Source organism: Rhododendron vialii, chromosome 11a (assembly GCF_030253575.1).
Source record: "Rhododendron vialii isolate Sample 1 chromosome 11a, ASM3025357v1".
NCBI classification, from domain to species: Eukaryota; Viridiplantae; Streptophyta; class Magnoliopsida; order Ericales; family Ericaceae; genus Rhododendron; species Rhododendron vialii.
The window spans coordinates 4,059,517-4,072,426 of NC_080567.1; the positions used below are offsets into that span (position 1 = coordinate 4,059,517).

Here is a 12,910-nt window from a genome sequence, read left to right on the forward strand (position 1 = left end):
GCTGTCCTAGGAAAGGGGGCCCACCACGGGGGGCCAGTGAATCTTGTCATTAATGCACACTACCAATAAATATTGACTAACATTATGACATTATTTGGACACTAGCGAATGGCCCGTGCATACGGCACTACCCATGTGGTTGGAATTACCTTTTGAATATTCGTAGTAGCTCAATCACTAAATCGATTCACGAAATAAATTACTTGAGAGAGATAATTTGATCATCTCATACCTAGAACTAAGTGAACTTCTCCACTAATTCATAGACCCCCCTTGCATGTGCATCAAAAACAACTGTGCAAAGCTCGTGAGATGTGGAACATAGTTGTGGAGGAAGTGAGATGTGGAAGTGAGATGGATTGTGGAGGAACTTCATGTTCTCTGATGGCATTGTTGTAATAAATGTGGGGATGTGGGCACTTTAATTAAATGAGAAGAATGCCTCTCCACCATTAAATCAAATCAATCCCAACCCTTGGATCAACATTGTCTTGTGTGGAGGCCCACACTCTTGTGTTTTATTAGGTACATAGTTCCACAGTGAAAGTACTATCATTACTATGGATTTCAGCAGCTCAACTACCATTCTCCGAGGTAACAGGAGCAAGTAAATATTTCCCAAAGAGTACATTGGTTTTTCACAAAGAATACAATTTAGAATCATAAGGAGCCCTTTTTCATTTACATAACTGTTGAGTATGGAATATTAAGTGTGAGGCATTCCCTATTCCAGCTGCCCTATGAAAGGGGGCCCACCACGGGGGGCCGGTGAATCTTGTCATTAATGGACCCTACCAATAAATCTTGACTAACATTATGACATTATTTGGACATAGTTCCACAGTGAAAGTACTACCATTACTATGGAGTTCAGCAGCTCAACTACCATTCTTCGAGGTAACAAAAGTCCCTATGCTAATTCAAATGAAAGAAATTTAGTACCCACTACAAAAGTCATAATGCTAATTCCACCATTATTCTCCTCCATTCCACCGGAGTTGAAGATGTACCTAATACACCATCCTTATAAGTTTCCATAAAGTTGTTGCATAAATCGAAGAACAATACTACTCCAATTTATAATTACAACAATGGAATGAAACACAATTACTCCTATTCGTCATCGGAGTAATCAGATACTTCAGGGTCGGACGCATACTGTGGATCCCTCTTAATTCCTGTAATAGACTCTCTAGGGTCGAAGCCGTCCCTTTCAGCTTCCCTTACTTTCTTGACTATCAAGCCTTGACGAATTAGTCGCCTGCACATGGTAATCTCAAGCTGCAGCCTTTCGCACATGTCGTTATGGAGACAGTTTGGCCTTCTTCCGTCCATCATATGCGCTGACCATGCTTTAGGCACCTTAAGTAGGTACTTATGACATTTTGCTTCCAACTTGTTCCTATGTACAAACATATTAGGCCACTTAAGTAAATCACCGGCTTCACCCTCAAATGAAGATTGGTTCCAATCTAGTTTGAAATAAGCATCTTCAGTTGCATCGTATTGCACCAAAGGTTCGAAAAATGTTCGTTTGCCACGCCTGTCGTATGTAGCAAGCGTATAGTCCAATCTTGGCAGGAGACATTGATCTTCACGTGGATTTACCATTGGCGGTGGTGGTTCATTGGCTATCCTTGGCCACTTATGAAATGAATTGCGCGACATGACCCCGCGGTACCCACGCATAAGGTGTATGGAAAAAGCATCACGAGTCCTTGCTTTGTTGTCGGCCAACCAAGCATCCTTAACAGAAAGCTGTGATTGTCGACGATCGTCCCCTTCATCCATCTCACTTGCTTGTCGGAAACGATGGAAACGGGAGTTGTTCGACAGATCAACACGTGGGGGGTTTACTGGTGGCGGCACTTGGATTGGTAATCCACCATATTCGTCTATCGATCGTTCCACAATTTCCCCGTTTGTTGTGAGAACTCTCATAGTTCTTCTTTGAAGTAAACGATGCAGTTCATCATCTTGTACCGAACCAAAGGAAGGATGGATGTTCGGATGTTGAACAGGTGGGGGGGGGGTGCCCGTGCCCGTGTACGAGAACCAGAACCAGAACCAGAACCAGAACTCTCGCCCTTTTGTAGTCTTCTTCCAAAAGGCCAATTTGGATCCATATCGTAATTGTGAGGAATGATTCATCAATGGCCCAGCAAGTGTGTATATAGACAGGTAACTTAGTTGATTTGACCTTTCACTGGCCTCCTTGTCGTGTATATGGGCCAACTTATTTTCATAGTAAGAGCAAGTAAATATTACTGAAAAAGTATAATTTTTTTCACAAAGACTACAACTTTGAATCACAAAGACCAATTTTTTTTTTTACATAACCGTGGAGTATGAAATATTCATTGTGAGGCATTACATAACTGTGGAGTATGAAATATTCATTGTCGTAGGTGAGTTTGCTTATGTTATTATATAAATGTGGACTATGGAATATTACGTGTGAGCTATCCCTTATTCTATCTGCCATTTTCAAAGGGGCCCAGCGAAGAAGTCCAGTGAATCTTGTCAAAAATGTACCCTACCAATAAATTCCATAAAATATTGGTTTGTACATTAGGTAGATATGTTGAGAGTAGTGATATTTGAGAGAGTATGTTGGTAATGTTATTTATGAGCGTTTGTGTATTTATTTTTGTTTTTTTGTGAAGGCACATTGAAAGAAGTTTGAACAAAATCATGGACAAGTCAGACCCAAAATGGAAGGGCAAAGGCATTGCAGAATGTAGTTCGGGATCAGAAAGGGTACGTCATCGAAGGATTCCCTGACCAGCTGGTGTTGTTCAAGAAGCATTACATCACTGAAGGGAAGGGGAGGGTGTGTTCGTAATGACTACACAAGAAGTAGTTCATAGAGCCCTTACGATAGAGAGTGAGGACACTGATTTCATAGACAACCCAACGTTAATAAATATTGTAAAGGAAGGATACCTTCAGTTGAGTTCAAATACAAAATAATTTATTCTAGAAAAAGAAGGCCCCAATCAAACAATTCAAACCCATTTATTTCTTTAATCCGTAGCCATATCAGTTTACATTTGGTTTTTTTTTCCTGTATGAAGAGGACAATAATGAAGAGGTGCTAAGAACCAAGCCACCCTCCAAACCTTCTTGAAACATATCAAACATTGTGCAAGCACATAAGATTGAAAGCTTTGGTGTTACTCAAAATACAAAGAACCATTGATATGGCCTGTCACCACTAGAATTGAATTGAAGGCTTTGATGTTACTTAAAAATCCACTACAAAACCACCAATACGTAGGACAACCAAGTTGGCTATTAACTACCATGATTTCAACATATGACCATTACACTGTAAGTCTCAGCAATACTTGTAAGAGAGATAAGGGCTAATTACCGTACATGCCAAAAAACAATAAAAAAGTTCAATTAGTGGTACAAGCAATGAAGTGGAAACAATTAACAAATGGCATCCCAACCATGTGGTCGCGGCCTGCTTCACCAATAGTTGGATACCTACTTACCAACCTTTGCTGCCAACAAAATCAGGAAAAAAATTATGATTAGAAGATGTTAACAACCCTACAATTATGCAAGAATTTCAGAATGTGCAATTCCATAAATTTGAACATCAATTCCATAAATTTGAACATTACATCTGACGTCACATAGGAGTAAGTATGGCACAAACTGTACATATTTTTTCAGGTCGATGAATGTAGTTTCGAAATCAAAAATCAGTTTACGATTTCATCGAGCATAAATTTATGGCCATTTCCTCAACATGTGTTGGTGCAGTCAACAGTTCTTAAATTGAGTAATGCTACGTTCAGAATTTATATAGAATAAAATTCCCCAAAATCAAACAAACATGGGTATTTCAATTCTGCAGAAATTGAAATATCTTTTCTCACTTCAACTACATACCAATACTGAAATTGTACTTCAAATCAATTATCCAAAGCATGTATTGAGCAAGTGTATGTGTGACATGTGGTAACATATGCTCCAACTCCTATTAACAAATAAAACAAGTCAATAACCCACATGGTTAGCCTAAAATGCAACATAGCAGTAACTCTAAGCACAATTAAAGGCCAGGGGTATTACAAGTTACTAAGGATAAGGCAAAAGAGTTTGACTTTTGTGTGAGTGTACCTATCATCCTGGTATTGCGGATTGGCATGTGCTACGGTTGTGCCCTGGTTCGTGACAGCGGCTGTAAAAAACTGTGCCCTTATCTTGTGTCTGTGACTCAATCCTTCTTTTCTTCGGTCGGTCGGCCGGCCTTTTCACAATGGGGGGACGTAAAAAAGGATCAGTACAAGAGGCACTCATAACATTATTATCGTTCAGGTCATTGACTGCCAAAAATGATTCAGCACTAGGCATGTCATGCAACGACACTGGGGACATGGTATTCTCATATATCGCCATTTGCATCTCCCTTTTTAGAAAAGGATCCACCATATCGTAAATAGAAAAACCAGAGCTTTGAATAGCACGAGCAGCATAAGCGCAAGGAATTCCAGACATCTGCCAAGCAAGACAACTTCAACTACGTGGGATCAGCTTGACTGCATAAAGTCGCCTAGTGTCATTAGCGACAATGAACTTAGTCGGCGAGGAGTTACGATGCGTAAATTTTTGTGCATATTCTTGAGACTTCTTAATGTCATCCTTAATTTGTTTCCCAACTGGCAATTTCCATTTCCTAACCTCGATATGCTTACGAAGCAACAACTCAGTGGTCTTGGACACGTGTCCTGTCATAAATTGGATGATGTCCAATTCCCTTAATGGCAATAGCCAAGAATTGAAACATTCAGCCAAATTTGTGTACATCTTGTCCCATCTCTTGTAAGGGAAAAAAGCATTCGACCAGTGCTTTGGATTGTTATCTTCCACCCATTTTGAAAGATCAGGACAAATCCCATACAACTTGCCCAAATGAGACTTGAATGAGTCTTCGGTCCTTGCATACGCAAGATCATTAACCACCTTTAGAGCCGTGTTCCGTCTTTCAGCTTTCAACCCCTTTGAGCTAGCAGACTTGCTGAAGTTTTCCTTTAGGTGACGGAGACACCATGAATTACAATCCCCGCCAAAAACCTTAATTATACTACTCAACAAAGAAGTGTTCCGATCGGTGACCAACACAACTTGACGTCCTCCAATAACTTCCTTAAGATTAATCAAGAACCATAACCAGTCTTCATCATTCTCACTAGACACAATGGCATATGCTAGGGGGTACAACCCATCGTCCGCATCATGTGCACTAGCCGATATAACATGGCCCCGATAGTATCCAGTCAAGAAATATGCGTCCAATTTCAACACAGGCCTTAAATAACCTTTTCTGAATGCAGCAATAGAGCAACCATAAGAAACAAATAGTTGCTTAAACTTGCCTTCATTTGTCGACGTCCATATTGCTCTCGTGTTTGGTATGGCTTCAACAAGCCGTCGACACATCCATGGGACTAGGTGGAAAGTCATCGAAGGAGGTCCTGTGATGGCTTCCTTTGCCTTTTCTTTCGCCCTCCATCCTTGACTGTAATTCAGACAACATTGGAAGGTATGCTCAAAGTCCCTGCAAATATCCCTCGGCAAATATCCAGGCTTGTCCACAATTCGGTTCTTGAAAAGCAAGCCCACTTGTTTACTGCGAAAGGTCAACTTATAATTACTAGCATCTTCTACATTATGTAGGTGTTCATTCCTAAACATTATGATACGAACCAAATCAGTGGAACCCTCACATTTTGCCGTAAGCTTCCAAGGACACCCCACTACTTTACATACCAATCGGTAGTACGTTCTACTATTATCCAAGTAATTGAAGCTAAACTTGTTCGATGCAGCAAATAGTAGTACTGATTGCTTGAATAGGTCAGGGCTATCAAATAGTTGACCCTTCCAGGTTAATATCTCATTTGCATTTTCCGGCAAGTACGGTACCAACCCCATCTCTTGGCTAGAACTATTGGTTACCTGACTGGGAGAAGGTACTGCCACTGTTCCTCCAGGCGAGCTAATGTTGTGAGTGACCATCGATTCCCTAACAAAATATATGACATTGGTTATTCAAATGCAAACAAATAAATTGTAAGTGTTAAATTAAGATGAAACAACTCATCTAACCTTGTTGAATCGTAAAAGGTCGGGATATTGTCATTATTTTGTCCTATATCTTCTACGAACAAGTCGACATCATCTTCGTTCAGGTGGAACAACATTGCAACACCGTTGTCATCATTCAATGTTACATACTTTGTCTTGTCCCTCTTTGTGTTATAGAAGTACAATTTACCTTCCAAATTCATGTTAAGGGCACCACAAACCTTCTCACGTAACTCATTTATTTTACTTCCTTCCTCAAGTAGAACAGCTACACACGTCCCACCGTTGTACAAGAAGGTGCCATTGGCATTTAACTTTCGTTCCCCACTCCAGTAGCAAAAACCTGTCAATGTTTTCTTTTCCGCATTCTCCATAACCTAAAAAGAAAATGTACCTAATGTATTTAATTCATGACCCAACTTATGTACACCATAACACAACAAAGTTATTACATTTCGTGTCAAACCACACAGATATAGATACGACAATATTAGATTAACATACACAACCATTAACCGTGTCAACAATACACATACACAAAATATTACCAAGTTTGTAATTTACATCCAACAAATTACCAAGTTTGTAATTTACATCTTAACATTATGGCATTTCAACCCATGTAAGTCAACGAGGTAACGCAATTCCCTCATCCCTAACCCCATAATTAAAAAAAATGCTTCCGCCTACAAGAACCAGCAGTGCCACGAGCAATTTCATCCAAATATTTATTTCCATTGTCCTAGCCTCCTTAATTTTCTTTCTTTCAATTCTCTTCATCTCCTTAATCCTCCACTCATAAACTTGAGTCATGTTATCAAACTCTTTTGCCTTATCCTCATACTCTTGAGCCTTCTTCTCATACTCCTTGGCTTTGTCCTCAAAGAAGTTGGCTTTCTCTCGCATATACTTAATCTGGTCATACAACTTGCCTATCATTTCCTTTTGTTCAAGAATAACAGCCTTGCCACGCTTGCATATGGGATCATCAACCCATTCGAAGAAACTGCAACGGTTTGGATCCTACAAAGTATACCATCAAATGACACTAAACCCTCTCTCTCCTCAAAGAATGAACTAAACAACAAGTGAACATAAACTTACCGGATATTTAGGACACCCAAGAAACCTCCTACCAGGATTCAAATCAGTTCCAGAAGGCTTCAAAACAACTTCATCACCACAATGGCACTTTCTCGTCAAACTACAACCTGAACTAACTGAACTCGAGGACATAGCCTTCAACAATGATCGAATACCATCAACCACAATTGTTATTTTAAAACTTCCCTAATCTAAGTCCATTTCCACAATAGTTTTTTGTTTTCCACCTTCCTATCGTCAATGTACAGTTGTCTAGGGAGAAAGTTTTTTAAGGAACACCAGTCTGGTGCATAGAGCGTAACAAAAGTTCTTATAAGGAGTTACATTAGGTAACTTAATAGAGTAACTATTATATTTTCAGCAAAAAAACATGTTACATGACTTGAACAAGAACCACATTTCATACATATCAACACACCTTTGTAAAGGGACAACCATTGAAATGAGTTAAAATATAAGTCACTGCCCTGGAGCATCCATTATTACATACAGAGCAACAAATTTTCTTACAAGGAGTAACATTAGGCAACTTAAAGAGCAAGTATTATATTTTCAGCAAAAAAACATGTTACATGACTTGAACAAGAACCACATTTCATATAGAGCCACACATCTTTTAAAATGGACAACACACATTGTATATTTCTGCTGTACAAACTACAATTTCCACGAAGGGGGATGGACGTAGGAAGGGAAAGTAACCTTATGCCAAATTAAGGTGATAGCCCAGAATCATCTCATGGCTACACTTAACAATAATTCCATCTCACCCTAAGAAATAGATAAGCATATATTAAAGGACTAACTCATAGTAATCTATATTTCCTTCTTTCTCTCATCCATGGGTGTTTATATTATTAACTTCTCTTTTTAGACAGAGGCGTTGGTTATATTTTAATAGAGATCAAATTTCACAAGAAAAAGGCAAAAACTAGAGTTTTTTAGTAGGGGGTAGGACACAGAAACCATTTTGGGAGCAAAAAAATTTCATACAATTTTATTTGAAAAATTAAACTAATAGATTTGAAAGAGATGAAACATAGAGAAACTAACAGCTGCCTGTCCCTCCAGCACATGACAAAAATGGGGAGTAATACAAACAAAATATGAGACATCCACCTACTCAATACCCAATTCTAGGGTTTCCTTAACCTTTTCTCCAAAAATTATAGGTTTTTATTAACTTTGCATCAATCAACCGAAAAAGAGAATCCATATTTTGCCAAGTTGGACGACATGTCTGCCTTTGAACACAACTTCCAGATTACAGAGACTCATCATTTCGTTGGTCAAAAACAATGCCAATGTCCATTGTTTTCCCAAAACCAAACCTAGTAGTACTTATCCTTGTCCACATATTTCCTATACAGAAACAAATAGACAGCACATGCAAAACCATTCTTATCAATTGAACAACTATTGTCCTTTCGAATTAATTCGTTTTGAACTTTAAAAAGTTACAAACTTGGATACATAGGTTTGCAGATAACATAAACAAGCATTGAAACAGTAGTAATGTCATCAAAACAACTTGATAGTATCAATCTAAAGTTAGACCAAGGAAGAAAAACAAATAAATAGCATTCAGCGAATGCCCATCAATGAATGGCATCAGTTCTATTTGTACCAAAGCTAGTCAAGAGTTTCCATCACACTAATCCTGCGCAAAATGTCCATTGTCCAACTATAGAGCAAAGGGCACGCATGAGAATTGGAACAAAGAGTTAAACTTAAAACCAGTTCAAAAAACCAAAATAGCCTCAACAGTTACACATACAGTTCATAGATCAGATTTTTTAGAAAGGAAAAGGAAAAAAGCAAGTGCTACAACACACAAACAAAGGACCTGAACACAATAACACCATAACAAAGAGGCCACTATCTCATACATGAAAAAAACCAAATTGCTTGCAAACAGATACACATGGACGAAATGAGAGAAGAGAAAAGAGAGAAAACTGCAAATAAAATTGAAAAACCCAAAACATTCCTTACCAGATGCGTACAGTTACGAACTCGCTTGGTCAGGGAGAAGACACTGCTTCTTCTTCGGTGGAATGGAGAAAGAGATATAGCTTACAGAGAGATGAAGTGAGAGAGGAAGAAGAGGTGAGGGAGAACGGTCATTGCAGCAAACGAGCAGAGGCGGAACCCTCCCCTGTAGGTCTCTCCTCTTCAGCAGTGTACGAGGGAAGGATGGAATGAGAGAACAGTGGCTGGGGATTCAAAATTGGGGAATTTAGGGTTTCTTTTAGCAAGGGCATATTAGTCATTCTAGGTTGCCCTCTTCATGTATAGGGGATTATTTTTCTCCTTCTAATGTCCAGATGAATTCAGGAAAAAGTGGTCCATGAACTGGGCAATATTTGCCCCTTGTTCCACTGTTTCGTTATTTCCCCATTAGTTTTCAACCGATTAGTTGGAAGAACCGAACTACCAATTCACCTAGTTACAATTTCCTAACCCTAATTGGATATTTTTGACCATCTTTGAGCCTTATGAACCTTCCTAACCCTAATTGAACCATTAGGCCATTAGAGATAATCATTAATATCACATGACTAGTCATTCAAGTCCATACCTACCTTCTTTATTTCTTTATCCATTGATTAATAAATGCTAGGGAAATTCTTATCCCTTGGACAATAGAACATTTGACTTACCAATGTGTATATAACTTGGACAAGACAAGTCATAGCCATCATGTTGCTTCCAAAAAGAAGCAAGCCTAGCCAGGCCATGCATGCAAACCTAGGGTATAGCCTTAAGCCTAATTACTCTAGGGTTACTTTCCTAGATGCACATATATACACACACACACACATACACACACTTATATACATGTATATATGTACTTCATAAGCTATAATAAGCATACCTATATGAGCCTATACTTGCATAAATACACTTTCTAGGAAATTTTCCTCCATTGAGTAGTCACTTGAAAACTCTCCAAGACTTTTTCTCTTTCAACTAGACTTAAGACTACCTAGACCTAAACCTACTTGGTATATAGGCATCTAGTACGAGAGAGAGAGAGAGAGAGAGAGAGGCCGAAAGAGAGGGAGAGAGAGAGAGAGGTGTGTGTGTGCATGCTTTTGTACACTCCATCAAGTTATCTCTTTTTGCCATTCTCACACTCAACCAAAGTACAACTTTACAACCATTTCTAGTCTTCCTAAGTATAATCTAGCCAATCATCTTCTTCTTCCTTGTAAGCAACCTATCCTAGGACATGACAAGACTGAAACCCTTCATAATAACCTAAGTTATGACCTAGAATAGAAGTGACAAGCCTTGGCATGCTTGAAAGTATTGATTTGACCAAACAATGGAACAAAACCAATGGGTAATGGGAGAGAGAGGGAGCCCAAATTTTGCTATAAATAGGACCCCCCTCATGCCATTCAACTCACACCTTCCAATCCTCGAACTTCTCTTTAGAAAATCCTTGTGTTCTTACTTTGTTCTTCTTGTTCTTGAGTGTTCTTGAGTTCTTCTTGTGTTCTTCAAGAAACTCAACCTAAACCACTTTTTCGATCCATAAAGTTTAGAAGTTTAGTCACAATCTAGTTTTGAGAGAAACCTTTCTCTTTCGAAGCTACCGGAAGCTTACCCTAGGAAGTTACTCTGCCCGACTGTCAACTTACTTTCCGTAGTCATCACTACCACCAAGAAGAAAGGTAGAGTCCCTTGTCCACTCACTCAATGTATAGCATAGAACCTTATGTTGGAAAGTATAACGCAGAATCTTCTTATACCTTATCTTTGAGTATATAAGGTTATCTATCACCTATAATGTTTGAAATGCAAGATAGTTAGTAAACTTATTTTCGCTAATGGAAGTATGAGCATGTTGGAATAATCGACTTTTACTCTAGTAAACATATGTTGTATTGAATTTCCCACAAAGGAAGAAAGAATGGTTATCAAAAGATAAAGACTTTATCATTGATAGAAGTATTTGTATTTTGATCTTTAGGATGATTATGAGCATGTATTATGAATTGTTTGTATTACTTGCCTTGTTGTAAAGCATAAGTGATTTTCAATCCAAAGGCGTCCGTACATGTGGCGTTATGCTTTAAGTAGGAATTTGAGCATGATTAGTAATATAGAGTTGGATGATCTTGCTAGTTAATTTCGATAATACCATGAATGATTTTTGTGACAATGTATGTGAAAAGTCATACTGCGGAGTCCTTGCACGAGAACAAGACACGAAAATCTAGAAAGTAGAAACATGGCACCTAGGGTGTGGTTAATGAAAATGCGTGTTTTGAAAAGGTAAAATGTTTTGAAAACCGTAATGTGGCCGGACGTGGTAGCCCATTGTGTGGTGTGTGTTTTGTGTGCCAATGGGAACCCGGTGCGGCGGAACCATTGTGAGGATACTCGGGAGACCGGAACGGCGGAACCGAGGTTGGGTGTGTGGCTTGGTTATCCACGGAGAGGAGCCAATGCAAAGTGTGCCAATGGGAACCCGGTGCGGCGGAACCGAGGTTGGGTGTGCTAAGATAACGATTTTGAAAATGTTGATTTGGTTAATGAAAAGTGGAACCAATGACACGGTCTACGAAATGACGTGTAGGAGAAACTCGAAAATAATGGACACCAACGATAGTAAATGTGGATGTATCGTTGTTAACTGTTTGACAGATATGCATGTGTTAAGTAGAATTTGCCCTAAAGTTTGTAAGTTAAGGGTTAGTGGGTATGTGTTATTCTATTGAGCTTTTGTAGCTCATGGTGTTACCCTTTGGTGACCCTGGCATATTATATTGGTGGCGACGCCGATATAATTTGTCAGATCTTGTAGATGAACAGGGTGAACTCTACAACTTGAAAGCTTTTGGAGCCGAGGAGCTGGCCAGGATGGAGGAACAAGCGGAGCAGTAGATAGAAACCCTAGTTCCCCCTTGTTTTGTTGAATAAAAGTACTTTTGTTAAGTTTATGATGTAATAACGAGCCAGACTCTATTTAGTTTTTCAAAGAAAATGTCTATTTAACGTTCCCAAAATTAGGGGCGTTACAATTTAGGTAAGACGTTGTAGATGATTAAAAAAAAACTATCATAGGTCATACTATTGAACATGAATTTTCTTTTCCCTTCCCCGTAGTGATTATCTTTTTCTTTCCATTTTCTGAAATGGTTCCCTAATATTATTTTTTCTTAGCCATTACTTCAGCCTTTCATTTATAATCAAAATCTTTAATGTAGAAACTAAGAGGTCATGACATGAAAAACTGATATTCTACCACGCCAAATAATTGATTTATTGAACCAATCGACCCAAACTATTTTACCATTTTCGAAGTTCGAAACCGAACAAAAGTCTTTCATAGGCTGTGTATTAGCAGAAATCAAACTCTCAATCAAAGTTTGGAAAATCAAACTCACAATCAAAGTTTGGAAAATCAAACTCACAATCAAAGGCAGTGTATTAGCAAAAATAACACTCCCAATCAAAGGTTGTGTATTAGCAGTGGGAAATCAAATTCCCAATCTAAGGCAATTACTGCAACAGGTCACATAACTTCAACAAAATTGCAATTTCGGGAAGCAAAATTGAAGATGAGGGGAGTCATACCGGAGAGAGAGAACCTAATTAATTTCATGGATATGGAGAAGATGCGTACAAAGATTGAGGCAATCAATACGAATTTGGATCACAAAAAATAGATTTTTAAAAGTTATTT

At 38.6% G+C, this 12,910-nt stretch overlaps 1 protein-coding gene across 1 annotated transcript; it reads right to left on the reverse strand.

Moving 5' to 3' along the window:
• Positions 1 to 4,533: 4,533 nt before the first annotated feature.
• LOC131306780 (uncharacterized) lies at positions 4,534 to 7,850 on the reverse strand. Its single transcript, XM_058333207.1, has 4 exons — positions 7,210 to 7,850; positions 6,802 to 7,128; positions 6,127 to 6,482; positions 4,534 to 6,043 (listed from the first exon to the last, which is right to left on the reverse strand). The coding sequence occupies exons 1-4, from the start codon at positions 7,339 to 7,341 to the stop codon at positions 4,534 to 4,536; spliced, it is 2,325 nt and encodes a 774-aa protein (XP_058189190.1). The 5' UTR covers positions 7,342 to 7,850.
• Between the last annotated feature and the right edge of the window lie 5,060 nt (positions 7,851 to 12,910).